This window comes from Gymnogyps californianus, chromosome 9 (assembly GCF_018139145.2).
Source record: "Gymnogyps californianus isolate 813 chromosome 9, ASM1813914v2, whole genome shotgun sequence".
Classification (NCBI taxonomy): domain Eukaryota; kingdom Metazoa; phylum Chordata; class Aves; order Accipitriformes; family Cathartidae; genus Gymnogyps; species Gymnogyps californianus.
Window position 1 is genome coordinate 22,448,491 of NC_059479.1, and position 27,779 is coordinate 22,476,269.

The 27,779-nt window shown below is 55.2% G+C and overlaps 1 protein-coding gene across 1 annotated transcript; it reads left to right on the forward strand.

The window, feature by feature from the left end:
- Positions 1-11,723: 11,723 nt before the first annotated feature.
- On the forward strand, positions 11,724-16,847 carry LOC127019731 (actin-binding protein WASF3-like). Its single transcript, XM_050901918.1, has 8 exons — positions 11,724-11,856; positions 13,294-13,428; positions 13,568-13,721; positions 14,065-14,182; positions 14,376-14,551; positions 14,973-15,233; positions 15,684-16,066; positions 16,690-16,847. The coding sequence occupies exons 1-8, from the start codon at positions 11,724-11,726 to the stop codon at positions 16,845-16,847; spliced, it is 1,518 nt and encodes a 505-aa protein (XP_050757875.1).
- The last annotated feature ends 10,932 nt before the right edge of the window (positions 16,848-27,779 follow it).

Genomic DNA, 27,779 nt, shown 5'->3' on the forward strand with positions numbered 1-27,779 from the left:
CCAAAGCCGGCGGAGGTGAGCGGGGGAGGGATGCGGGAATTACGCGGCACGGGGAAGGTGGGGGGGGGGTGTCTCCCCCCCCCTCAACGTCTGAGCTTGCATGGGGGGCGGACACCATCGCGGGGCATCGGGGAAGCGCTTTGCAGCCTTTTAATTGGGGTCCCCTATGGCTCTGCATCTTTGGGGGGGGGGGCATCCTTGCATGGAGGGGGTCCCCCACCGCTTTGCATCCTTGCGGGAGGGGGGGGGGGTCCGGGCCGCTTTGCATCCCTCTGTTGCAGGGGTGTCCCCCATAGCTTTGCATCCGTGCATGGGGGGGGGGCGGGTGGGGTGCGTGTCGCTTTGCATCCTTGCATTGGGAAGGGGTTGTCCGAGCTGCTTTGCATCCTTGTGGGGGGGGGGGTCCCTCGTCACCTTGCACCTATTCACCGCGGGGGGGGGAGTGGATCCTCCACCGTTTTACACCTTTGCATGGAGGGGAGGGAGTCAGGCTGCTTTGCACCTTTTCATCGGGGGGGGGGGGGGGGATCCCCAAACCACTTAGCACGTTTGCATCAGGGTGCTCTGGGCCTCTTTGCATCCTTGCATGGGGAGGGGCAGGGGGCATTCTTGTATGAGGGAATCCTAGCAGCTTTACAACCTTGCAAGGGGGGGGGGGGGGTCAGGCCTCTTTGCACCCTTGCATGGCAGGTGGGGTGCTGTCACTTTGCGTTCCTGCATGGAGAGGGTGGTACCTGGGTGCTTTGGACACTTGCATTGGCGGGGGGGGGGGGATCACTTTACATCCTTGCATCTTGGGGAGGGAGGATCCACCACTGCTTTTCAGTTTTACATCATTGTGGAGAATAAGCGGGGCCCGCGGTCACCTGTGCAGGGAGAGGCACCTATAGCCAGCGTAGGGCAGGGCTCATCACCCCCTGGCTGGGGGACGCGGGGGGCATGGCGGCGCTGGGGTGCTGCAGCCTGGCGTGAGGCTGGGGAAGCAGAGGGGACAGGGCCGAGCAGGGCAGAAGCCTGGTGGCACATGCCATGCGTGGCCCCCCCACCCACCCAGCCTGGGACCCTCCCTGGGGTTTGGAGCCCCCCCACCCCAGCCCGTGGCCCCCCAGCCTGGGGCACCCCCCCCAGGCAGGCTGCAGGCAGGCACACCCCTCCCCAAGGGTGCAGAGCCTGGGCCTCCATGCTCCGTGATTCAGCTACTTGCAGGGAGCTTTAATTTTATCGCTTAAAACTCGAGTTCTTGCTGCCTCGTGGTGGTGTCAGCGTGATAAAATACCTATGGATTAAGATGCTTTTTAGTGTAGTTCGTGGCTGCTTTGTCTGCGGCTGCCTGGCATACAGCAGGCAGCTGCCGGATACGCTGCCGGACACGAGCTGGAGGAGGGGAGCGCAGGACCTGGATGTATGGGCAGATTGGCAATGGCAGAATTAATAATTCATCTTCAAAACTTCAGCGTGCCAAGGCACACCCCTTATTTGCTGCATCTCGTTGCCTGGATTTTAGAGAGGTTGCTAGTTTCATTTTAAAAAAAAAAAGGCATTTTGATGGCATTTCTGTATCTCAGTAGCATCCCCTAAGACAGGTTGAACAGCTCGGTGATTAGGGGAGGTTGAAGGCAGCACCAGTCTGGCAAAACTTCATCTGGCAGCCAGAAGGTTAACGTGCACCGTGCTCTTCTGTTCGCAAAGGCAGAGCACGCTAAGGGCTCTTGCACATAACGCCTGTGATGCAACTTAGACCCCAAATGTCCGCTCCTTTCCCGAGGAGCTGAAGCCCACAGGGAAAACTCGAGATGAAGCATATTTTGCTTTGAGCTGTCATCTCCCTTGGCCCAGTTCTGAACCAAAGATGCTCATCCTCCATTTTATGGTGGATGACAAATCAGCTGCGGATGCCAAGATCTTGACAAGTTACGAACAACAGCCCTCAAGCCAAAAGTGTTAAAATTAAAACAAAAAAAAAAAAAAAAAAGCAAGAATGTTTTTTGCAGAGCTGCTCATCCAAAAAGCCACCCTCTGAGCTGCGCCCCACGGGCGAGAGCCGCAGCATTTTGCACGTCTCGGTGAGCAGAGAGGATGCAACCGGCTCCCAGGCTGGACCTGCCCCAACTCCTCCAGATCCCACCGGGATTTTTGCAGGGCTGCACGTACAGCACTGGCGGGCGAAGCAGCCCTGGCAGCCTGGGAAGGGACCGCCCGGGCACACGGCACAGCCCCGGCAGGGAACCGCATTTGAGCTGCCTGGGAGCGCTCTGTGGCTGGAGATGCCGGTTCTGCGGCTGTTCCCAAAGGCAGCGAGCACCGGGTTTCCAGAAAGACCCTTGCTGCTCGCCGAGGGTTTCCTGGGTTTATCAAAGCGCCTTCTATATTGGGGAGAATAAGGCTGGTTTGTTCAGCAGCATCCTGCTCACACAAACCGCCAGCGAGCGAGTGAGATCCTTCTGTTAATGAGCTGAGCACAAAAGGGAAAAAAATGTCATTGAAGATTTTCCTTCGGTAATAAAGAGTCATTAAAAACAACACATGATTCCCGGGCCAGCGAGGATCTTTTCCAGCCAAAACAGAGCTGGGATTTGTGCTGCTCTTCCCACCGCCCCATCCCCTGACTCCTCCTCTGAAGATCAAGGCAGGCATCTCTGCTCCCAGGCGGTCCTGGCACAGGAGCCACGCGCGGAGCAGCTGAAGGATGACGGAGGAGGATCACGCATAGTTTCATCCACACCTTTTTTTCACCCCTTTCTCCCTTCAGCGTTAGAGCATCGGGGCGTTGCGTTTGCATGGATTTAGTTTGGATCCGAAGCAGAGATGAAGCCAAAAGGTGGTGGTGGTGCCGGGTCTGTCCGGGGGCTGGCAGCAGCATCTGTGGGATGGGAAGGACCTGATGAAGTGGCCCTCAGCTCCCTGACCAGCACCGCGGGGCACGGAGGGCTCCCCGTTTCTGAGAAATCAAACAACAGAACCAAAACCCACATCAACTAAAACCCAAGGAAAACAACTGCCTGGAAACCCACTTGCCAATTTACAGTGTTTGCTAGTTGCATACCTGTAAAGAAACATCATTTAGATGAAAAACATTAAGAAGCCTGTTTGTTTTAAACCAGACACATAGCAGGACAAGGTTTTTATACTAACCCCGAGGTAGCAAGGCAGTTGCATTTATGGCATCCTCCTAAGCAGGCTTTTTGGCGAAGGTTGGTGTTGCAGAGCCCAGTCTTCAGAGGCGTTTGTGATTTAGAGGCAATTTAGTCAAGTGCTGTTCCTCGAGCTGAAACATTTTGCAGTAGAAGGGGAGGGGGGGGAAATACTGTGGCATTTACTAATAAAACTCTTTAGGCAATATTTTTAGCTGTGATTTAACGTTATGTTGCACTTTGCTGTGAAGTGTTTGTTCGCTGAAGCCTCCTGGCAGTTGCTAGCCGTGGTAGAGCTGCCTTTGGCTGAGTTAGCAGAGGAGGAGAGCTGCAGATGGACCGGAGGAGAGGTGCGGGCAGCGCTCCCAGCCGGGGCGGGCGATGTGCCTTCCCGGTGGGACACAGGTCACCAATTCGGCCCTAACCCAGGGAGCGATGCAGCTCTGCCCCAGGGCCAGCCAGGCATCCAGCTCCCTCCTCCCTTTGGCTGGAGGGCCTGACCTTTTCCCTGCGGTTGCAGCTCAGCCCCAATCCATTCTTGGCCGACAGCAAATATTCCTCCGTGCCACCCAGGATCAGGGCTGAGACCTCTCAACTCATTTCACATGTGCTGTGGGAGCAGCGAGTCCACAGCCCCGGCTTCCAGCCTCCCCCAAGCCGATAGCCTGCAGATGGGGGACCAGAATCAGCATCCCACGCCCTGGGGCTTTTCAGTCCCCGAGGCATTTTGCCAGGCGATGCTTTGCCGTGAGACGTGCTAACCCTTCTCACTCGGGATGGGGTGCTTTCCGTGGCCCCAGACCATTTGTAAAGCCAGACTGCTTCTGGATGCAGAGGTCTCAAGGGGGGGCAGGCAGTGGCATTGCTTCTCCCATGTCCATCAGCCTCAGTGCGATCATGAGAATTTACTCTCACTGAAGATCTGCCCTCTAGTTTATTTTAAGCGAGGGGAATGCTCGAGATCCAGCCGGTTTTAATATATTTAATTAACCTTTGGACAATAGCTCTGGAGTGATTATCAGCTTCACACAAAGCAATGACATTTGTCATGCTGGTAGCGTTCACAGTCATTTGGGCTAGCAACAAATTAAAAAGTGGTCGCAGATGCATTTCGTAAATTAGAGCAACGAGTCCTTGCGGTGCAGATCACGCTCCATTTTGTGTGAAGTAAATCAGCAGATCTGGTCCAGCTCTAGCAAGCAGGTTTCTCCGCATTGCAAAGAGCCGCCTGCACAGTTTTTGCTGGTTGATTTTTTTCTGAGACACCAAAGCTTCAACCCCTGTAGGCTGTAGACTCTGCTCTCCTCCGACTGTCATGGCCCATATCAGCCAAACATCTGAGGTTGAGAAGCAGGAGTTTAGGGCCACCTGAGCCAGAGGTTGCCCCTCAACCCTTAGGTAGCTGCTGGCGGCCCTGTCTGTCCTCTGCACATTTGTCCTGGTGCTCCTTGAACCCTCCTGCACCGATTTCCAGCACGCTCCGTGGCAGAGCGCCACAAATCAACAGCTCGAAAGCCTGCTGCTTTTGCAACTACCACTTATTTCTGTCTGCTCTGAAACATTGCACACCCCAGGGATCCTTCCCAGCCCTCTCCCGTACCAGATCTGTCCTGCCAAACTCCACAGGACAAGCTCCTTCAGGCACCTACAAGCCCAGCTGAGTGTCACCTCTACCTCTTGTCCTTTTCCTGACTCCAGAGTCGGCTCTTTTTTTTTGCTCCTTTCAATATTTCAGGACTGCCTTGTGTCTCCTTCTCCCTCCTGCCCCCGCAGCCCTTCCCCACCTCGCCGTTCCCAGGGGTGCCTGCACCAAAACATGGGTTGCTGTCCTGAACAGGCATTGTGAAATCTGGCACTTCTTGTTCTTTTGATATTCATTTGTGAACTTTTTTGTCTTTTGTTCAAGGATAATAGATTTTCAATATACCACTTCTTAGGTTTTTTGCACTACTCTGGCTCCTGGCATCCAACCAAAGCTTTTGCTCCCTTGCAAAAGCCTCCGGTTCCTGGCAGCATCTGGTCCTCAGGGCTCAGCAGCACCCTGGGGAACCCAATTTGGGTAAGAGCTTTGATTGCAAGGGCCAAGCAAACGGACTGCCCCCAAAGCTTGGCCCAGAACCGAGCTTAGCTGCAGGGGCTGACCCAAACTCTTAGTCTTTAGGCATTTGGCATGGCTGTGCTCGCTGCACACTTTACCCACGTTCTCCCCAAATCCAAGCTCAGGGTTTGTCTTGGCCGTCTGACACACGGTGAATTAGGTTTCCCTTGGCCGCCTTGTACAAGCTCAGCTGCTGCTTCACACGCCATCCAGCCGGTTGGGTGCCGTGCTTCAATACCGTCCCGCAAGGTATTGAAGATACCTCGATGGCTGATTTGTTTTTGCAAGCCAGCAGTGCGCAACACGGAGATCCTTCCCAGCCCAGCTCTGCTCATCTCTGCCATGGCTCCATTCCCAATCCAGGTTTCTCCTGCACTTTCTCCCAGCTATAGAAAGTGAACCCCAAAATTGCCTTCGGTCCCACCTTGGCCCAGTGAAGGAGGGTGACAACAGGGAGACTTCTCTCTCCTCTCCCATGCCATATGAAGCAGGGCACTGGGGCTGAGACTGCAGGTATCAGGCACTTAGCAAACCAAACATCTGTCTTGGGGATTAGCCGGCACCTGAGAAACATGTTGTCACCCAGCCTGTCCCTCCTTGCAGGGCCATCCAGAGCATGCATGATCCTTCAGGCCACTTTGGACTCCGCTGTGGGAATCCAGCTTGACTTTGCAAGTCACAGCTCAATCCCCTGCCCAGTGGGAGAGGGCAAGTGGGTTTGGGGGCGCAGTGGAGGTGAGGAGCCAGTTATGTACATGAAAAGCTATTGCAAAGAATGTAAGGAGCAATGGCTGGACACGAAACTCCATTTTTTGGACCCTCTTTCAAAGCGAGAGCTGCTTTTCTGCCCCCGATGGACCCCAAGGACTTAAGCTGCCCGATGTGATGGCTGCTGAGATGAAGGATGACATCTGGAAGGAGCCAGCTGTAGGGGTCACCTGTGAGCCAGCATCTGCATGTCACACTGCCGGTCTGGTCTGCTGGGACCGGGGGCTGGCAGTCGAGGTCTGGGGCAGCGCTTATTCTCCAGCCCTCCTGTGCTCTTCTGCATGGTCTGGGAAAGCAGGGGCTGCTCTTCAGTAACACCAGCAGCGCCGGGGTTTGGGATGCTGTGGTCAATTTGCTGATTGTTCCTTGGGAGAAATCAGCTTCTTAGGGCAGAAGGATAAAGCTTGTTTCTGGTCTCATCACCTCCCCTGCCTGGGCATCTCAGCCGATCTTTGCTCGGGCAGCAGTGAGCTGGACACTGTTCCCTTCCAAGCTCCTTTGCTTGGTTTGGAAAGCAGGTTGGGAGGCTGCATCTCTGCAAGCTGATGCCCGGCTTGGGTAGGATACAGCAGGCGTCAGGGTGGATTTGTGGCCGTGGGGAACAGCGAGGCTCCTTGCGGGCTGGAGAGGGCTGCGAGCTGGCGGGCAGTCCCATGCACTGGCTGCTGTGAGCTGCCCCCCGCTAGACAGAGCGATGGTGGGGAACCGGGCTGAGCAGCCCGCTGCATCGCCCAGAGCACAGGCAGCTCAGGCGGGTCAGTGCCACTGCCCCGGCGAGATGCTGAGAAGGTTTGACAGCTATATTATGGAAACTGCAACGTGCTACCCAGGGAAGCAGCTACATGCTGTGGAGAAATGGGCGCTTTCCAGCTACCAGCAGCAGCGAGTCTCTCCTTGGCCTGACAGCTGAGGCTGTCACCGCTGCCTTTCACCTGCGACGCTCCCCAGTACAGCAAGATTCAGAGTTATCGACTCTTTCAGTAGTGGGGAAGAGAAGACGAGTGATGGGAGAGCCCCCGCAGTGTGCCTGTGCCGTGCCAGCGGCTCCCGGGAAGACCCCAGCCGGTCCCACTCCTCCTGCTTTCCACCTCCAGGAAATTCCTGCCAAGTCTGTGGCTCCCATTTTCCCCCTCCTGCAGCCTGGCACTGGCGTTATCCCACTGAAGGCTCCTTGCTTCCACTCAGGAGACAACAAAACCTCATGGATTTTAGTCCATGTAAGCGATACCAGAATCTGGCTGATGTTCCCGGACCCAGCAGAAAAGATGCTCACCCTACAACAATGCCCTGTAGATGTGCAGAGAAACGGGAAGGCTCAGGTCATTGCAAGAAGGTTTGGCTGGTTGACGTTGTACCTTTGAGTCCTGCACCCATGGAGCGGCCAGCACCTAAAGAAACTGGGACCATTGCATGAGAAATAAATAAGAGAAGCAAACCTTGCTGAGGGTGGTTGGAAAAGCCCATATAACCACCTAAACCTGAGTGGAGCTTTGAAGACGAAGCATCACGGGGGCTTGCACCATTATCCCAAAGCAGCTGAAGGGTGGGATCGGAGAGGCCGTGCTGAACCGGGCAGGGCAGCACTGCCGGCTGTGGCTGGGGTCTCCCCTGGCCTCGGAGCCGTCGGCTGTGTCTCCTAACGCGCTCTCAGCTAGAGAGGAAAGAAAGACCTGAACCCTCAAGGGCTGGCACGTCTCCTGAGCTGCGGTTGGAGAGGAGGGCAGGAGCAGGGTTGGAGGGGAAGAGCTCATCCCCACCTACAGGCATCCATCGCCAGTGATGATAGACACATGTATCCCAAGGGAGGACTTTAGGAACTCCTTTTCGCACCCTCCGTGTCAGAGCAGGCATTTCACCGCAGAGCCCAGCCCAGGCCTGCCTGGGCAGGGTCGAACACCTTCCACCAAACCTGGAGCAGCCCGGCAAGGTGGAAAACCCTTCCCGATGTCCAACCTGAGCACGGACACCAAGGCCAGACATCCCACCCGCCCTGGATCAAGTATCCCCCTCAGCAGCGCTGATGTTAGCCCCCAGCTGCTCCCGCCCTGGCTGTGCTCTTGCAGCACAAGGACAAGGTCACCGCAGCGCGCGTTAAGCGAGCAAGGCGCTGCCCCGGCCTCACCACCTCTGCCCTTGCCGGGGTGCAGCAGGGCTGGCAGCCATGGGGAGAGCCCAGGGTGACCCCAGCACAGAAGCTCACCATCACCCCCACCCAGGGCCAGCGAACAGCAGGCAGAGCAGGCAGCAAGGTCTGCTGGCAGCCCCAGATGCACCCAGAATCGAGTGAGCAGGAGGCAGGAGCCAAAGGGGAAGGGGAAAAAGACAAGGCTGCATCACAGGTCCAACGCCCACCCTGAAGATCGTGCCAAACCCAGGAGTTGCCTGGGTGCCAGCACCCACCTGAGGCAGGAGCTGCTTGCAGGGGTGAGGTCCAGCGCGGCATGGCCAGGAGCAGGGCTGGGGACCAGCAGCATCCTTCAGGGAGAGACTAGCACCTTCAGCTGAGCTTAAATAACCTCCTGGGCCCATGGGTGGGCTGTGGGTCCCAGGTGAGGGTGCTCAGGGCCATCAAGGGCTAGTAGTGCCCATGGGAAGATGGCAATTTGGTCCTGCAGCTGCCCAGATGTGGCTTTACTGGTTGCATGGCAATGCCCAGCTGAGCTGTACTGGGGGTGCCACAGCGGTCACTGCTGAGCCTGGTGCACACTGTGCGTTGGCCACCGGTGCTGAGCGCTGAGGTGGGGTCCGGTATGGCCATACGTATGGAAGAAATCGTGAATTGCTCTTGGCCTAACTCTGTCCGTGTTCGGGCTTCTCCCCCTTGCACCAGGGAGTCACCTCTGTGCCCAGCAGATCCCTGCTCCTGGGAGCCCTTTCCTGAAGGTCTGAGGACCTGCCAGCCTCGAAGGCTTGGAAATTGCCCAAAATATCAGCACAAGCAGGAGCAGCGCTGAGCATAACTGAGCATCCCTTCGCTGGGGCTCGGGCCAAGCCACCAGCGCTCAGGATTTGTGCGCAGCCTCTTGGTAGGTCTGAGCAAGACGTGCCTGTGAGGACAGAAATTAAGTTGGTGTCGCGTGGAGCCCATCCCCACCCAAAGCGTTTTGCTCCCCTGAGTCGGGACAGGCCTTGAGATCGCGGGTTTTAGGTCAGAAGTTGGGTTTTCAACCCTGAAGTCGGAGGTTTGGTGCTGCTGGTGCACGAGGGATGCTGTTACAGGAGGATGAGATGGCACTTGTGGTGGGAGAGGATGGCAGGGGTTTCTAATCCCTGTGTTCCTGTTAGCAGCCATTAATTGGGGAGGTTAAAAAGCAGCTTCTCCCGTGGCTCGGCCAAAGTTGCTTGTCCCAGCTAGCCTAGTCTAAAAATGTGTGCCTAACTCCTCCTTGGTTTCTTCTGCTGCAAGCTCTGAGTCTTGTTAGGGCTTTTTGGTGGAAGATTAAAGGGATCTTTCTTCTCCAGGGATGCTCTCCCATGGCATGGTCTCAAATGCTGTTATCAGACCACATACCCACCTTCTGCCCCTCTTCAAGTCTGTCTCTCCTGGGAAGAGTTTCAGACCTGGAATCCTTTTTTTCTTCATTCCCCTCTGGGGTCCCCACAGGAGATGGAGGCACGAGTGGCCCTGATTCCTCCCGGGCCCCCTGCACAGGGACAAAAAGCCCCGGGTGCCGGTGGCCGTGTCCCAGGCGGATGCTGAGAATGGCTCTTTGTTCCCTGTTTCTAATTGCTGGGCCCAAGCAGCTCGTTAACCGCTCTGCCCTGCGCCCTCCTGTCCCTGCAGCCACTGCTCGGGGGGAAACCCCCCGCGGGGACGTGCCGGGGCTCGGCCTCTGAGAGCAGATTTTGGGGTGACACGTAAAACCGGCTCAAAGTGAGCTTGGGGTGAAGCTGCCAGCGTTGCTCATCTCTTTATGCAGCCCGAGGGGGGAGTTCACGGGGTGCTCGGAAAGGGGGGTTGTACGTGGCCAGAGCAGACGTCCATCAGCAGACGTCCAGAGCCTCCGCTGCAAACTCCATCACAGTTTTCTCAGCTGAAAAATAACCAGCTGGCAGAAGCCTCTTGTGTTTTTTGGGAGCCGGGAACAGTACCAGCCCCGGCATCCATGTGCAGTGACTTTGGGAAGCGCCAGAGGACACGCGGTTTGCTCTGAGCCCAAAACATCGTGCAACCCGAAGGAGGGTTCAGGGCTTGGGTCCTTCCCACGGCACCCCAATTGCCCCGGGGCAGAGCGGAGCCCAGCCATTCACCCCCCAGCCCCGTACGTACAGATCTGGGAACACAATCAGCCCTTTGGGAAGCTCGATATGAATGATTTAGAAACAATTTTTGGGCTCTTTCATGGAAGGAGCTTGTATTTGCATTTGAAAACTGCGGAGGAGCTGGCGGTGCTGGCGGAGGGACGGGAGCACTGGCCGAGTGCTATCAATGGGAAACTGTTCTGTCTAACGCTCCCGGGGCCAAAAAATGTGAACTCTGCAGATTTCTGGCTCCGTTCATGGTCAGAATTGCTGGCTCCGTTGTCGGTGCCCGGCTGCTCCGCTCCCACCTATTAATGGCTCTGCTCGGAAGCCGATTTTCCTTTGCTGCTGAAGCAGAGTGGGGTTTTGTGAAAGATGGGGTGAATGGGGGGTGCCCGGGATGTGAAACGGGGGGATTCAGCTCGCTCCATTTGGGAGCTGGGAAGGCTGTTCGTGCTCTCCGGTCCTTATCAGCCAGGGATCCAATTCATGGCAATTTCAATGCTAAAGCCATCAGTTTGCCTTTGCATTGGGAGCGGAGCTGAGGCCCGATGCACTCGTGTCATGTAAGACCCCCTTAAGGTGCAAGCCTGTGGGGTCACCGCCTGCTTTGTGCCTGTCCGTGTCCCAGTCCCAGGCTGCAGTGCCCCAGGAGACACCACCATGGTTAATAAATGCTCCTTTTTTTCCTCCTTTCTCAGCCTGTTTCACACAACTCGCGCTTTACGTCAGCGGGGTAACCTGCCCCCAGCACCCTCACCTCCTACACCACTGTGCCTGTCCTTCATCCTTCCTCACCAGCTCCCATGGGTGCTCTCGCTGGAGATGAGGCTGTTGGGTGCGGGCATCTCCCTGCATCTCCTTGAGCCCCGTAGAAAATGAAGCATCCCTGGTTGAGGTGGGGCGGGCGGTGGAGTGGGGGGCACGCAGGGATGCTGCGGAGAGCAGCGGCGAGCTGGCCACGGCAGCTTGCCTCGGAGTAGCGCGTGCACAAATAAAACCCCGGAGAGCTTTGCACTGAGCTGGAAATAACGGCATTACAAGCGCTTACTCGCTTCTGGCCGCTCTTTGGGTTGGGTGAGGCTTTTTGGGGCTGGCTAAAGGGCTGCAGCACGTTGGGGTTTGCTCCTGGTTTAAGCGCAGCTCTGGGAAGGTAAGTGGGAATGGCTCCCCGGGCACAGTGGCTTGTCAGCGGAGCACAAGGGTAGGGACAGAGCCCTGGCATGGTCCTCACCTCCATCCTGGCATCCGTGTACTCGCTGGTATCCAGAGGTTTGCACCCATGGAGCATCCCCTGCGTGGAAGAGCCCTGCTGCTGCCACGTGGGCTGCATCCTCTACATCTCGGTGTGGGAAGGATGAGTCCCCTGGGCAGAGAGCAGAGGGAGTGGGGAGAAAAAATAGGCAAATGGCAAAAGCTGTGTATTTTCTTTTTTTTCTTTCTTTCTCCTTTGCCCAGGAGAGGCGTGAGGGCTCGCCGGCAGCATGCCGCTGGTGAAGAGGAATATCGAGCCCCGGCACCTATGCCGGGGGGCTCTTCCCGAGGGGGTGACGAGTGAGCTGGAGTGTGTCACCAACAGCACGCTGGCTGCCATCATCAAGCAGCTGGGCAGCCTCAGTAAGTCACGGCGCAGCGACCCCAGCGTGGGACGGGGACGGGGTGGTGGGATGCTGGGGGGATGCTGGGGGATGCCGCGGTTGCTTGCTCCGGTTCCAGTCACAGAGAAACGGGGGCTATGTGAGAGCTGTGCGGGCTGCAGCCACCCCTAATTCAGTGGGAACTATCCAGCTAGTAAAAAAAGGAGGATGCTCAGGGCCAAGCCCAAAGTGGGGACTTGGTGACAGTTTTAAGACCTGTTTTCCTCCCATAGCTGGTCTGTGCAGTGGGGGACAGAAAGCCTTTGCGAGCCCCTTGCTTCTTGACTTGGCCAGAAATAGGAAGGTCAGGTGAAGGTTAAAAAACCCCAACCTATTCTTTTTAATCTTAGAGCTTTATGTGAAAGAGAGGTCTATATAAAAGGTCTAAATCCTCGGCGGTCTTCCTGCCCTGGGACTGATTTCAGCAGAAAAGGGGGGGACGAGAGCATTGCACACGCCAATGTGAAGGTTTAATAGGGGCAACCTATTTCACTGCTGCATATCGACTTAAAATAGAGAGAGAAGCACAGACTCTTCAGGGCTCCTCCTCTTTTTTCCCCATCCAGAACAAGATTCTTCTCTAAAATACTCCCAGAAAAATATATCCTGTATTTAGGGAGCTGCTGGAAGCGTGGCAGCTGGCGTGAACAGCACCCATGGGTGCTCAGGCCATGGCTACCTTGTCCAGGGGAAAAGGAATCAAATAGAAATGGCTGAGCCGGGTGACAGGCTGAGCAGATATCGAAAGCACCTTGATCTCGGGAGCTGTTTGATACGTGGTTTTGGAGGAAACCCCGAGGAGCTGGGGTGCTGGGCTAGGTGCTGGGCTGGGCTGGGTGCTGGGACAGGATGGGTGCTGGAGCCTGCAGGTGTCAGCAATGCTCTGCCAGGTGCCCTGCTCAGCCCTGTGATGATAATAGCCCTAATAAAGAGCTATCATAGTGATGCACTGAGTGCTGCAGGAAAATAACTGCTGAAGTGAAACAAATTGCGGCTTCTCCCTGCTGTAGCGCTCTCCGTGCTGCCCTGCTCTTGGTTTTCCACCTTCAGGGCTGCGTTTCCACAGGTCATGTTGTGTGATGGTAGTTTTTTGGCTGCATCTGTCCTCGTAGATCCAAAGGCTTTTTGGGGCACGGACCGCGATGGTTCAGTGCCTCCCGTGGGTACCACTCTCACTGAAAAGGATGCTCGTGTGCAGAGGAGGGGGCAGGAGAAGGCTGGGTGGTTTGTGCTCCCTTCCCTCTGTGCAGCGCTTTGCCAGGTCTGGGAGAGGATGAGGCTCAGCTCCCAAAAAACCAAGGCTGGGGAGAGATCCCCACGGAGCCGGCGGGGAGGCGTGCAGTCCAGGCGAAGGGCTGGGAGAGGGCTGCCTGCCTGCTGCCGTTGCCCATGACAGGCGTGTGTTGCCGTCTGCCAGGCAGGCACGCGGAGGACATCTTCGGCGAGCTGTTCAATGAAGCCAACAGTTTCTACATGCGGATGAACTCGCTGCAGGAGAGGGTGGACCTGCTGGTCATCAAGGTGACGCAGCTGGACTCCACTGTGGAGGAAGGTGAGGGGCCAGGGCTATTTTGGGGTGACGGCTAGGTGCAAGTGGGTGGGAGACACGTGCTGAGGGCTGGACTGCCCGCCGTGCCCGGTTTGGGGGGCTGAGGTCACCCCTACATCCCATCTTTTTCCCGTGCCCCCAGTTTCACTGCAGGACATCAACATGCGGAAAGCCTTCAAGAGCTCCACGGTGCAGAACCAGCAGGTCGTGTCTCGCAACTCCATCCCCAACCCCGTGATGGAGATGTACCAGCGCTGCGACAAGCCCCCACCTCTCAACATCCTCACGCCCTACAGGTAGGACGGCCGACGCATCGCTCCTTGGGGGGACCGAGGGGGTCCTGGGGGGTTCTGGGGGGCCCTTTCCAGAAGAGGCATCAGGGGGTGCACCCCATTTGCTGCTTGGCGAGGGCTGAGAGGCTGTTTTCTCCAGTTGCTGTGCCACCATCCCCATTGTGTAGGGTGCTTGGGACAGGTGACCCCACGCAGTGGTACTGCAGGTAGTGACCGCTGTGTTGGACATGTTCATGGTGGGGCAATAGCTTATGGCCGTGATTGTACCAAACCCCCCTGTGCAGGGGAAGGGGGGGTCTTCTCCTGTGGCTGATAACCCCCCTCTCCTCCCTTCCCAACCCCCCAGGGATGACAAAAAGGATGGCCTCAAATTCTACACCGACCCCTCCTACTTCTTCAACTTATGGAAAGAGAAAATGTTGCAGGCGACAGAAGATAAGAGAAAGGAGAAGCGCAGGCAGAAGGTAACGGGCAGGCGGGGGGCACTGGGGGGGCTGGAGCTGGGGCTGCCTGGGACCTGGGGGATGGTTGCCTTCCTGGTGCATCCCATGTGCTTCCCCCGTGCTGTGGTGGGTGCATCTCGATGCTCCCTGGGTACTGCTTACAGCCCGGAGGAGCCGGGCTGGAGATGGAGCTGCAGCTTGTGTGTGCCCCCAGGAGCAGAGGCTGGTGGAGGACTCCACCCGGGAGGTGAAGAAAGTGAGGAAAGCCCGCAACCGGCGCCTGGAGTGGAACATGATGGCGTATGATAAAGAGTTCCGACCCGATAACAGGTTCTCACCATCCCCCTATCACATGGCGTCATCGGAAGGATCACTGTCCCCAGATAATAGGCAGGTTTTACCTACTACGCGTTTAGCTCACTGGCTCTCCTTTGCTTTTCTCTTCTTCTCTGTCTTTGGGGGGACGTGTTGCCTGCAGCAGGGTCGGGGTGATAAGCCGTAAACCCATGGTAGCTTCACGGATAGCTGGTGCCCCTGAGGTTGCATCCTGGACCTCAGGAGCAGCCTTGGTGTTGGGATAAAGTGGGAGCACTTTCCATTTAGCAGCTAAGGGAAGAGACTGGCTCAGCTCTGTTGGCGTCCGCCTCCCCTCCGCTATCTCTCTGCTTTCTTGTACATGTATATTTTTGTGGCCATTTTTTTTGTTTTGTTGTCTCAACCCCAAAATACCCCCAAACCCACATCCCCCAAGCGCCGCACCCAGCTGACTCCCTTCCCAGGAGTACAACCGTTGGGTTTTCCTGTGCCGTAGATCTTACGCGTCGGACGCGGCCGACCACTCGTACCCGGCCAGCCCCAACCACCCCGCGCAGCTGCTGGCCCCGACGTCCCACCTGGCCCCGGCAGAGCACAAGGAGGGGGTGCTGGCTGCTGCCCCCCCGCAAGAGCACGTCTACCGCCCGGCGCCGAGCAGCCGGCAGAACAGCCTCAACCGCCTCCAGCAGCCCCACGCGCCGCAGCCCCCCGAGGCTATCCTCAACGGGCCGAGACCTCACTTAGTCAAGGATTACGGGTAGGGCTTCAGCCTGCCTCTTCTCTCTTGGTGGAGGGATGCCCAGGGGAAGGGGGGTTTGGTGAGGGTCTGACCCCCTATTTCTGGGCTGATGTACTGGGGAGAGCCCTCCTTCACAGCCGCTGTGGTCCGAAACTGCCAGTGAGACCCAAAGACAAATCAGTCAGGAGCATTTTTGGGGTAACCTCATCCCAGATAAGGAGACAAGGTGGATGGAGGGGACCGTTTTCCCCTGGGGTGTTGGCTACCTTCCCACCACCGCATGAGCCATAGCCCATCCCGCCAGCGGAGCCCCCCACTTCCCGGACCCTGGGACAGAGCTTACGCGGCGGTCCAGAGCAAACCAAGCCACAGCTGAGCCAGTCGGGTGCCCGGTGGTGGGTGCCCAGGATGGGTGACGGGTGCCGTTGTTCCTTGTACCGCTGACATGGCTTTGCCCTCCCATTGCAGCCCACAGCCGGTGCCGATGGCAGAGTACTTCGTGCCGCCCGCCCCGCCGCCCCCGCCGCCCGTCATCCCCTCCGCACAGACCGCCTTCGACAGCCCCATCTCGGCTCCCCCCGCACTGGCCCCCGGCTCGGCCGCCCCCCCCTCCTATGCACCCTCACCGCCCCCCGCGCCCCCCGGCCCCTACTCTGCTTCCCCACCGCAGGCCGGCCCCATGGGACCCCCGGTGGCACCCCCACCGCCACCGCCGGGGCCCCCCGCCGTCGCCGCCTCGCCGGCACACTCGGCATCACCGCCGGCCCCTGCTGTGGAGCCTCGGAAGCCACAGATCCCACTGATGCCCATGAGCGACGCCCGGAGCGACCTGCTGGCAGCCATCCGCAGGGGTGAGCGGCAGGGGGGTGGCGGCAGCGGGAAGGCGGGGGACGGGTCCCCAGCGCTGCCACCGCGGTGGCAAAATCCCTCTTGGCGTAGAGTTGGGTGGCGTTGGCTTCGTTGAGTGCAGGACGAGCCCTGGGTGGCCAGGTGATGTGTGAAGATGGTGGGACCCAGGTGGGACCTGGGGAGGGAAGGCAATGCAGTGCAGGGGGTTGGAGGGAGGTGGGGGAAACCCATCGCCGGAGGTGGGACGGAGCCCCACAGGGATGACCGGCAGCTCTGGTGTGCGTGGCCTCCTTCCAGGCTGTAGCAGATGATGTGCTCCAAGGTCTCTCCCATTTCCCCTTCCTGCAAATCTTCAGGTCCAATGGCAGATTTAACCTTCAAGAAGGTTCCACCTCTTCTGGTCGAGTGGAAGCGGAGGAGGAGCTTTATTCTATTATATAGCTTTATAATCGTGTGCATCGCATTATTGTCTCATATAGCTTTATAATCGCGTGCATCCTCCTGCAAGGGGGCGGCAGCCATCTCGTTTCAGCCAATACTTTAACTGGGAGGATGCTGCACATTGGGTGGACCCATGGGTGCTGGGCACGTTGTCCCTAAAGCCTTCCCTCCTTCCCTACTGCAGGAATCCAACTCCGGAAAGTCCAGGAGCAATGGGAACAAGAGGCCAAAAAAGAGCCCGTGGGCAACGACGTGGCGACGATCCTGTCCCGCCGGATCGCGGTGGAGTACAGCGAGTCCGACGACGACTCCGAGCTGGACGATAACGAGTGGTCGGACTGAGGGGCCCCGGGGCTGGGCTGGCGCGGAGCTCCCCGGCTCCGTCCCAGGTGTGTATAGGCGCCTTCCCCAACGTCGATGCCAACAAGCGCGGGCGGCCCCGCTCATTCAGGAGCTTTGCTTTTACACTATGTCAAAAACCCTTTGGGCAGCAGCAGCACTGGTAGGATGCACCTCGGAGGCAGTGAGACCAGAAAATTAGCAGCACCTTCACATTTAATGACTTCAAAAATGCTCTGAAGGCAGGTTAATAAGATTACTCCAGATTTACACCTGGAGCAAGACTAGAGGCTGGCCCTGAGAGTGCTTTGCTAGAGAAGGGAAACCCAGAGGCAGTAGTGCTTTTTCAGCTAGATGTTAAACGTGTTAACGAGAAGCTCCTGGAGAAGAAGGCGCTTTGCACAGCTGGTGCCACCATGGGCATGCAGGGACGGCCGTGCGCTGGGTTTGGGGACGCTCTGCTGCCTGCATTCGTAGGATTGGGGACCTCCAAAGGCTGCGTGTGGGCAGGAGCCTCCTTCCCCATCGAGCGATGCACTGTGTTTTGCAGCAGTTGCATAGGGAGGGTCACCATCGTTCTGTTGCTCCTTGGGAGAAGACCAAGGTGTTGGTGACCTGAGCCCGTTGCCATCCTTAGGACCAGTTTTCTGGGAGAAAAGGGTGAAGGCAAGGCTTGTGCAGCTGGCAGGGAGACGCAGCGCTTGTCCGGGCTTTGAAAGGTGCAATGTGTGCTGTCCTCGGGGGGGAAAGGCACTGCCGGCAAGGGAGCAGAGGTGTCCCGGGAGCTTCCCCAAGCCCAACTCTCCTTGGCCTTAGCGCTACACCATTTCAGTGTTATCTGAAAAAAAATTAATTAGACAAAATGCTGCTTTTAGGTCAACTCTCAACTTGCACTTTGCAGCCCCACAAACTGCGCCCGTACAATTGAGATCAGCTCGGACCCAGGCACTAATTCCCCCTGTCCCGATCCTGCCCCGTCCCTTACCCCACAGGCGGGCGCTGCTGGGGGAGCCTGGAAAGCTGGGCCCCCGCCACGGTGCTGAAAATACCAGTTTGCTCGTCAAAATAGAGCGTGATTCATCGAAGGCTTTTCACGCAGCTACGAAGGGAGGAGGCACACGGGAAGGCAGAGCAAAGGGGTGGGGAATACTGAAAATATCACAGTCAGGAGTAAGAGTCTGCAGAGAGCTGAGAGAGGTTCCCCACGAGGAGAAAATGGGCCAGGACCAGCCATGGGCTTGCCCAACCCGGTGTCCCGAGGTCCTCTCTTGTGTTCCCATATACCATGAGTCCCTGAATGGGGGAAAACTGAGTCCCCATGTTGCACCTCTTCTGGGGAGAAGCTGGACTCTGAGTCCACCTCCCCAGCTCTCCCAGTAGCCATGTAGGTGATGGCTACACAAGTAGTATTTTGACTAGCTAGAAGCGACCAGACCTCTAAAGGAGGTGGGAGGATATGGCTGGGACCCAAAAGACTCAAAGGCTGATCCTTAAATACACCCTGAGAAACGGTAGTGTTGAACGATGCCCCAAGCATCTGCTCATTTTCCCCCTGGTGAGAAACCCTTCGTGGCGAGATGTGATGAACTCCCTGCCCAGCTGCTGAGAAATATCCCCAGGAGCCCTCCCTTCTCCTGACCGACACAAAATGGCCTCTTGGCTTTTGGACGTGACACCTCCCGCATCTCCACATCTGGGCTGCGAGCTCTCGTGCTGAGTGGGGGGCTCAAACAGAGGAGCAGCGTGGGTGTGGGAGAGGGCAAGGGTGGTTGGGGAAGGGTTTGGGGGGCGTGCCCTGCCATGGGCCACATCCCCGGGTTTGGCCCCCCTTTCTTAGGGAAAGCTCCCCTTGACTTCAGCAGGGCTGATTGTCGGAACAGGAACTGCAAATAAAATCCTCGGATTTAAGCCCAGAATTCCCCATCTCAGCAGCGCTGATGCTGTTTAAGCTGCTCGGGCGCTCATCCCACTCTTCCTGTCGAGGGGCAGCCTCTCCCAGCATGAGGAAGACCCGGTAGTATGGGATTAGCTGTACGGATCAATCCCAGTTCCCACATCAGCCTGCTGGGAGGCTGGTAGGGAGGCTCCATGCCTCCCATTTCACCAAACTCCCGCTGCAGGCAGGCAGGGCAGAGCAGGCAGGGCAGGCAAGAAGCAGCAGAGCAATAGGACGCATGGAATAGCTCATCGGCAAAACCCAAGGAAACAGGATTGACCAAAGGAGGCATGGAGACATGGTGTACTGCAGGTCACCAGGAAATTCCTGATGCTTGGTGCTCACCGAGAGCTCTCGTTTCTGATGTTGACCCTCTTGAGATGCAGAGAACCGGCTGCAAAAAGTTTTGGCCAAAGCCTGGCATCTCTGCCCAGGCAGAGAGCCCCTGCGATGCCCGTGACGGGCTTTCCTTGGCAAGGCAGCTGGGGTTTGGCCTGGAGCAAGTTCAGAAGAAAGTCTTGTAAAAATTCAGAGCAACATTTAAGTGATCACCTGGTAGTATTCATTGTGGAGCGTTATTAATATAGACGCGATCGTGATACTGTTTGTATGTGAAGAGTTTATTTAGATAATTTAGAAAGAGTAATAACCCTCAGTGAGAGAGAGAGAATAGCAGAGGGCTGTCGGAGCTGCTGTTACCTGTTACGGTGGTCGAAGGGCTGCAGAGTCAGCTGTGGGGACCCAGCTGGGGCTCGGGCAGAGCCAAGGAGTCCCACCAGCATGTGAAGGCAGGAAAGGGGCTCTGGGAGATGTGAGGCTGGCTCATCCCTTGGATCTGTGACTGTCCCAATTCTGCGAAGCTGAGCTGATCCTGGTGGGAACTGGAGAGGAACCGAGTACCCCTAGAAGATTGGGTCCCTTCTTTTCATGCACTAGTTGCTTTGTGTGTGTCACATGAAACTGTGATAATTCTGGTAGGACTCCATTGGTGCGTGGCAGGTCAGGATTGTCCCTGTAGCCTCCCACTTCCCTGTCACCTCGCAGCATCTTTGCTATGCGTGGGATTGGCAGCAGTCAGTCAACCCGTGCAACTATCAGGGTCAATGCCATTGCATGGCAAAGCGCTCGACAATCACGTAACTCAAGCCTTGCCTGCCCTGTGCACAGGCCACATCTGCAGAGCAGATGCACAGCTGGGAGCCTCAGGGGTGCAGGTAGCAAGGCTCAGCCCCGTTTCCTCACACCTTTATTCTTACACCATGCTCTCCTCTTCGGACATCCCGGCACATCCTCACTGTTTGTATTCTGCTTAAGGGAATTCCCAGCCCCTGATAACACAAGCCCATTTCACATGCTCAACTCCAAAGCCAGTCAGCAGGACCATAACCTCCTGGCATTGCCCATTGCTTGAAGACATCATGATCCAGCTCTTCCAGGGATCTGAACTGCCTCAGCTCCACTGAAGCTGTCTTGATACCAGGGATGGAGCTGATCCACAGGTAGCCTTTCCCTGGTGAGATGTCTACATCTGAGCTCGTTGCTCAGGTTGTTTGTGTACCTGGTGGACAGGTAACCTGTATAGTCAGTGTGGGCTGTAGACACCCATTCCTGGTCTGATCATGGCACACCTTGCTCTTCCCAACTCTCTCCTGGCAGAGCCACAAGGCAGGCAAGCACATGGTGGCACTGAGAGCCCCAATCTCATGATATAGCCATTCCTGCAAGGCCAGCTCTGCTGGCAGGCCAACATCCTCAGTGCCTTTGCCTGAGGGACTCAGCCACGTTTGAGAATGACCATCTTTATTTTAGGTGCATTCATCTATTTTTTTGCCCAGGTGACCTACGAAATCCAACACAAGTGACACCAACTCCTTGGCTGGTCTGGGCTGGGTTAGCTCTGCTGGAATTGGTTGTGCCATACTAATTAACACTGGCTGGCTGACCCATATGCTGCGTACTCAATATTTTGTACATATGTGCCTATTTCCGTATACTCTTCCAAAAGTAGGCCATGCTGCGTTACACAACCTGAAATGCTCAAATCCTCATGTGGGCTGATATAAAAGTGAATATTTAAATATTTTATCTAGCTTGGCAGCCATTAAAAATACAATCCAGGTCACAGATGACTGAATTTCTCCTCTCTCAAGTGTACCAGAAGTGGGCCGAGGAGATTCTCCTGTACATTAAGGTATCATGTTCCATGTTAAAATATAGCAGTGGCATTTCGTTGCCAACAGATAATCACAGAGTGCCAAACATTTAATGAGCCCAACCAATCTCCCGAGAGTTCCTCTTTCCATTTTATCTGCTTTCTCCTACTTGCCAGTTTATGGGCATAGATTAAAAATAATAAATAAGACTGCCAACAGGGGCAAGTATATTCTGTGTGCATACAAATGAATTGGGCCAGAGTCAGTGGAAGAGTAAATAAGCCAGTTTGGTTCTGCTTAGAGATATTAACGGAAGGCTCTAGTCCTTGAGGTCCATCAGGAACCTCTTGGACATCTCTGATTTATCTGAAAAGGGACATTATGGGGACCACCGTGCCCATGGTATACCAGTATTGCCTGTGAGGCCTACCTCAGGTGTGAAGTCTGGTCTTGCTCAAGTTTCATGAAGGTTGGTGGAAGTCTAGCAGTGTTCACGTTCCGGCATTGCACCCTCAGCGTCTCCTTGATTTTGAGTGAACATTGGAGCTGGCTGTTGATGCTGGTGGCTCTTAGAGGATCAGTGTCCTGAAGGAAGACGAAGGGATTGAGTGGTTTCTAACTTTCCACCCTGGGCAGAGACCTAGGGAGGGGCAAGCATCGCATCCTACGAGAGCTCCTGCTTTTGCAGCTATTTTATCCCGGGAAGGTTTTATTGGTCACAAACGTAAGGCTGAACATGGCTTCTCCAGAGAGCTCCCTTCCCATAAGAGCCCTCAAATTTCCTCCCAGCAATTTTTCCATCCCTGTCTCCCTTTCAAGACACCCAACAGCCCAAACAGAAGCTTTGCAGACTCCCCTGGGAACAGAGCCTGAATTAACACCTCAGCTTTAACGATAAATGGAAGTTTCACTTGGAGGGAAGCAGGTTGTAGCACTGGAGGTAGTATTTTGGAGGGTGCTTTCCAGAGGTACGTGGCCGGCAGGAGCACTGTGCCATTTCCTTGTGGATGGACCATGGAGGGCCATGGGAAGTGCTCCCCATCATGGGATGCTGGCAAGGGGAGCATAGGCTGTTCCTTTCACCATGATTCCCGTTTTCCTATAATCGTAGTTGTTATTCGGGGTAAGGTTTTCTCGGCTGGCATGTCACTTTACAGATAAAAAAAATAAAAGTAGGGGCAAGGACTCTGTCCTGAGGAGTTTACAGTTTATAGCAAAAGACCATATAACCTGCACTGCACTTTAGAAGCCTCAAATGCTCACTCACCCATGAATTTACCCTCAACTGGGCAGCAGCACCTCAAGGACTGTTGTCCCTTCCTTAGGTGACTCCATGACCAGCACCACAACCACATCCTCCCGCTGATGGCAGCGGTGGGGGTCTCCTGCCCCTCCACTATCCCCACGCAAAAGTGCCTGAGCAAAGTATAGGAGCACCAAGACATGCTGGTTTTGTCTCTGAATGGGTCGCCATGCCCTCAGGGTGGGCCTTTCCCAGTCCCCACACAGCTGTGCTCCTCTGGGATGACCATGCACGCAATAGGAGACATGCCCAGGCGCATTGTTGCAGCTACCTGCCGACACTTAGAGCTGCCCATGCAATTCATGTGATGGCCTCTAAGCTCATGGAAAGCATCCTCCTTCAGGCACTTATACTCAAGCCTAGAGTTTGAAGTTTTTCAATCTTTTGGAGAGTCGAATAGGGGATTTTTTGTGAATCTGATCTTCCTTTAACAAACTCCAGTTTTTCTAGAATCACTCACTCAAGCTCTGCTTTCTCCAGGTGAGAATTGCACCTGCATTTTGCTGGGGGAGGGAAGGAAAAAAAACACCCACAGTCAAGAACTTCACTGAGGGGTTTGCCCCAAAGCTTTCAGTTCCATGCCCACAGGCAGAGTGGGAAGAGGACACCGGGATGTTCCCAAAGAAGGACAGCATCCTGGTGTTGTCACTAGGCTGAGGCAGAGCCTGAAGCAAGGGATGGGCTCTTGCTGCAGGAAATCCCTAGGCAAGACCTGGATGGGACATGGTTGCCCACGGTGTCCCCTGAAGGCAATGTTGATGTGACATTATCAATGTTAATGTCTGTCTTACATTGGTACAGGGCCCTGAGGCCACAGACATCTCCATAGCACCATATGGTGGTAGATCACTGATGCTTCGCCCTCCCATGGGCATCTCTCCTAATATCTATTAGGAGACATCTTCCCGCAGGTGCCACCTTCCAAAGCAGCACCTAGAGGTCCCCCTGCAGTCTTTTGCTCTTAGCAGGAACAGGCTTCAATCTGCTGCTGGTCATTGTGTTTGGGAGCTTGTGAGCCCAAGCGTGTGCAAAATGAGCCTTTCCCTGCACACCTCTCCCACGGTGGCAATGCCCGGGGACTGGGTTGGCCCTGGGGGACGTTCAGCCCAATGGTAGTTCTGACACTTAGCTGTGTAGAAAGTATGAAGAGTGCAGAGAGGAGGAAACAAAATAGAAAGAAAATAGCCTGGCATTTTAGGTTGGTTATGCTCCCACCACTCTGTACAGGAGAAACCTCAGGTAGGTGAAACCCCGTGCAAAGCCACAAAGGGCAGTGGGAAGAATAAACCTGTTCTCCATGCATGCGTTGGACTAAAGTGCAAGACGTGGGATTGAGCTCTGGCAGAAAGGAGTTGAATCAGATCTCAGGGAAAGCTTTCTCAAGGTAAGGATGGAGAAGCTGTGAAACAGGTTGCAGAGGCTCTGCCATGGGAAGGCTTTGAGAAGCAGGTAGGCAAACACCAAAGAGGAGCACTGTCCGTGACCCTGTGTTGGGCCAGGGGATGGTGGAGGTGCCCACGGGGTGTCTCTTCCAACTTGGCATGTTTGTAGTTCTGCCTCACCCCCTCCTTCAGGCTTGCAGTACCACTACTTGTGGATCTGTCCAGGCAGGTTACAGCCCCAAAGCATTGCCCATCAGCCAGAGCAGCCTGCTTGGGTTCTCCCTTAGCTTTGTTGCCCCTTGTCCAATTTTAGTGTTGACTCTCAAATACAATAAAGATAAAACATACTGCAGAATAAACACCTGAGAGGGAAGGATATGAACTAACTGCAGAAAACCAGAATGCGCAGCTGTTTTACTGCTGTGTTTCAATAGTTAGAAGGCAGCAGCTCCCGCAACCTGTTCCTCCAGACCATGGATGGTCCACAGACTGCAGTGTGTAAACCATGCTGGTGCATTAAGGTGAAGGTTTTAAAAGCTATTCTTTGATTTGGGGTAGCTCAGTTGAGGAATCTAAAAATGAACACAACACCCCCCCAGAAAAAAAACAAACAAACAACTTACATGTGATTTCCAGGAGGAAAATCTTCTGTCTGCTTCCCCCGGACCTTGAGGGAAAGTCAGACCCAATGTTGCTTCTCAGGTAGCCACCAAAAAACAGAGCAGTTGTCACCATAACCACTTTCAAAAAGCCATTCCTAAGAAACCAGTGTTTAAGAACAGAGGAAGCAGGATATCAACCCACAGTGCAACAAAGGGAGAGGTCTCCTGCTACCATAGGAGCTGCTTTTGTCCCTGAAGGCCCCACCCCAGCTCAAGTGTTTCAAATCCCATGGATTTTCACCTGCTACTGGTGCTTGTGTATGCCTGGCGCCTCAGCTGGGAACGCTTACTCCATAGAAGGTCACTTCTTGCCGGGAAAACCATCAAAATCTTGCATCCGAAATGAAGCAGACTTTGAGCCTGATGAAGTTATTGTGATGCACGTTGAGGAGCTGTTGATTTCCCGCTAGCAGCAGGCGCATCTTTGGCACGGTCCTGCCAGGTCTCCAAAAATCATACTGTTATGAGCATCGACACCCCCCCCTCACCACCGCCACCACCAAAGTTATTTTTATACTGAGATATTTCAGGTCTACCTTTAGTTCTAGCCAGTTTTCCACAAATGGGGCCTCTCTTTGTGGTGCCTTTCATCTCAGATCAGAGCAGATTAGGAAAAAGAGAGAAAATCCCTGCCAAAAAGAAACCTTTTTCTCCGAAATGCGTTTTTAGGAGCGTTTCAGAGCTGACGGCTCCCCATCTTAATAGACTTCCTTCATTTTGGGGCTGCTTGACTTGCCCCGGGGGGATCTGAAACAGGATATCCCCGGCGGGAGTTCGGGTTGATGCTGAAGCGTTGCTGGCGCTTTCCTCCCCTCCGCTTTCGGCTGTGCCGTGTCACGTGCGGGGCTCGGGTCCGGTGTTCCCGCTGGGAGAGGAGCAGGGACGCAGCAGCGGGGCAGCTCCTGACTGACACAAGTGCCTTTTCTGGAGGTCCCCGTTGTATTGCCGAGGAGCACCGGGCTTCACGGGGCGGGTGGGCTCGCCGAGCTGGGGAAGGGCCGAGCATTTCCAAGCATTTCTGATGCTCGGCCCGTCCTCACCTGGATGGAAACCTGGACCTGCCCCGAGCCCGAGGTATCCGCTGGGATTCCTCCTTCCTTGCGCATGGGCTGTTACCCCTGCAGCTGTGCAGGGGTAGTTTTGGGAGCAGCTTTTACTCCCATCTTGGCCAACCCAAGGAAAACCTGCTCCGGCAACCCCACGTGTCTGGGTGCAGGCGGCAAACATTGCACCTTCGGCACGGGGACGGTCCCCAAGAGGACACGGTGGGCATGCAGGGAGGGGACAAACCCTGTCACCGCTTTGCTGTGGGACATGCATGTGCTGGTGGGTTTGCTCCAGGGTATGTGCATTGCTGCTGCCGTGGGACAAGCGTTCAGGCTGGAGAGCCTTCCTCCTCCTCTTCCTCCTGCCCCAGCCCAGGGCCGTTGGGGCAATGCCAGCTGCTGCGGCAGGACAGGAGCCATCTCACTGCCAGGTTTCCATCACCTTCAGAGTGAGTAGGAGCACAAGCACCTCTGGGTGAGGCCAGGCACTGCAGGAGCGTTATTTTGGGGGGCATTGAAGGCAGGTAAAGATCATCTCCCGTGCCCTGCACCAGGCAGCTCGGGGATTAAGGCTAGCCCAGGCTGGGCTGGGAGCTCCTCAGACACCCCAAAACCCCCTCTGCACTACCCAAACTCAGCAGCTACAAGCTAGGGAGACCTCCCGGAGCACTGGGGCAACCGATCCTCCTAAAATAGAGCATCTGTGAGTGGCCAGCTTCAGCCGAGCGTTTTAAAAGCAGTTTTCTCCCCATTTGGCACCGGCCGTTCATACGTACAGCCTGGCGCCAGGGCTGGGGCCGATCTTTACGGAGGTTGGCTCCAGCTCTGCAGGGGTGGCACAGTGGGGACAGGGAGGTGCCAGCCCGATGGCACCTTGTGGTTGGCTTCCTGGGGTGCTCAGCATCGGTGGGGCTGCCCCGATGCTCCTGCAAAAGGCTCATTTTTTAATAACGGCAGAAGAATTACCCTTATTTCTTTCGACTTGCCGTTTGATAGAAGCAGCTGACGGGAGACGGGCATCTCTCCCATGGGAGGTTCACCCGTTACAGGCCATAACTTGATTTCCATTATTATATAGTTGACATTAAAAAAGGAGATGTTCACTGTCTAATGGGGTCTTTTAACCATGTGCACTTAGTCAATAGGTGAGTAGATGTTGCTGCTTGTATCTATCTACCGTACCCAGTTGCTACGTGTGAACAAGTGTATTTCTCCCCAGTGTTGTGGGTTCTGCCTGTCGTGACACGATGATGGAAAGGTAGGGACTACGTCGGTCGCAACATGAGCTTTCTTCTGTACAGTGTAGAGAGGAAACCTGGAACGATCCGAAGCACCGCTTGTAACTACATTTGTTCAAAAAATGTCATCTTAATCCCAAACTGTTGACACTTTATGCATGTGCTAATTAAAAAAAAAAAAAAAATAAAGATTTTAAGAGGTTAAAGTAGATTTGGGTTTGGCTTTTTGTCAGCTTGCCCTCGCTGGGTGCCTTTGCTGTGAGTTATCAGCCCTGTGATACTCCCTTCTCTATTAGAGGCCAGGGCACAGAAGAAGCAGCAGAAAGCTGTGATATCTCTATAACCCTTCATTTGGAGAAACCAGCTTTCAAAGATCAATTCATTCCCATGGGTATTTAATCCCTGACCGCCTGGGTAATCAGAGGGCAGAGGGTGGCTTGCTGATGGAAAAGTCTCCATCCTTTTGCATGGAGGCTCCGAGCGGCAGGAGCCGTTCCTTCCCAACTCGTACAATCAATGTCTCGAGCGGTTCTTATCCTCAACCGGCTCATCGTGATCCAAGTGGGAACACAGACCTCGGGTGAGGGAAAGCAGAAATCTGTACTAGACTCGCTTCAGCTGAAATAAAAACACAGACACACACAGTATGGCACATACCTGGGACAGGAGCCCAGATCGTCAAATGTTTTAATTTTAACCCACCCTCCCCCTATTTTTGGATATCCTCTTGACAAATCACTTTAACAGTTTTATTTACAGTAATAAAAATAAATTACTCTTACAGATGAATGTATAATATTATACACAATAGAGATACAGTGCAATAACAGCATTGATTTGTTTTCACTCATTCATAAAGTGCATTGAAGGGGCTTGATTTAACCGTAACTGAATGATAACTGTACATTTTTCTTTGAGATCAACTTTGCCGGTCAAGTTAAAAGGCTAATGAAAACACTTACATCAAAATAAGTTGCTGTTTTAATTGCTCTGAAATGGTCTCGTTCCTGGGAAGCAGATAGGACGGGAGGCAGGATTGGGAATGAGGACAATTGACTCCCGCTCTGTCCGTCTGCGTTGCCAAAGGTGACTCCGACGGACGCTGCCCGAAGCCTGGCCAGGCTGAGCTGGGTTTCAGAGCCTCAGGAGGGCAACTGCAGGGCCACGCTGGTGACCGCAGAGCAGGATCTGGCCCTGGGCCGCCCCAGTCTGGCT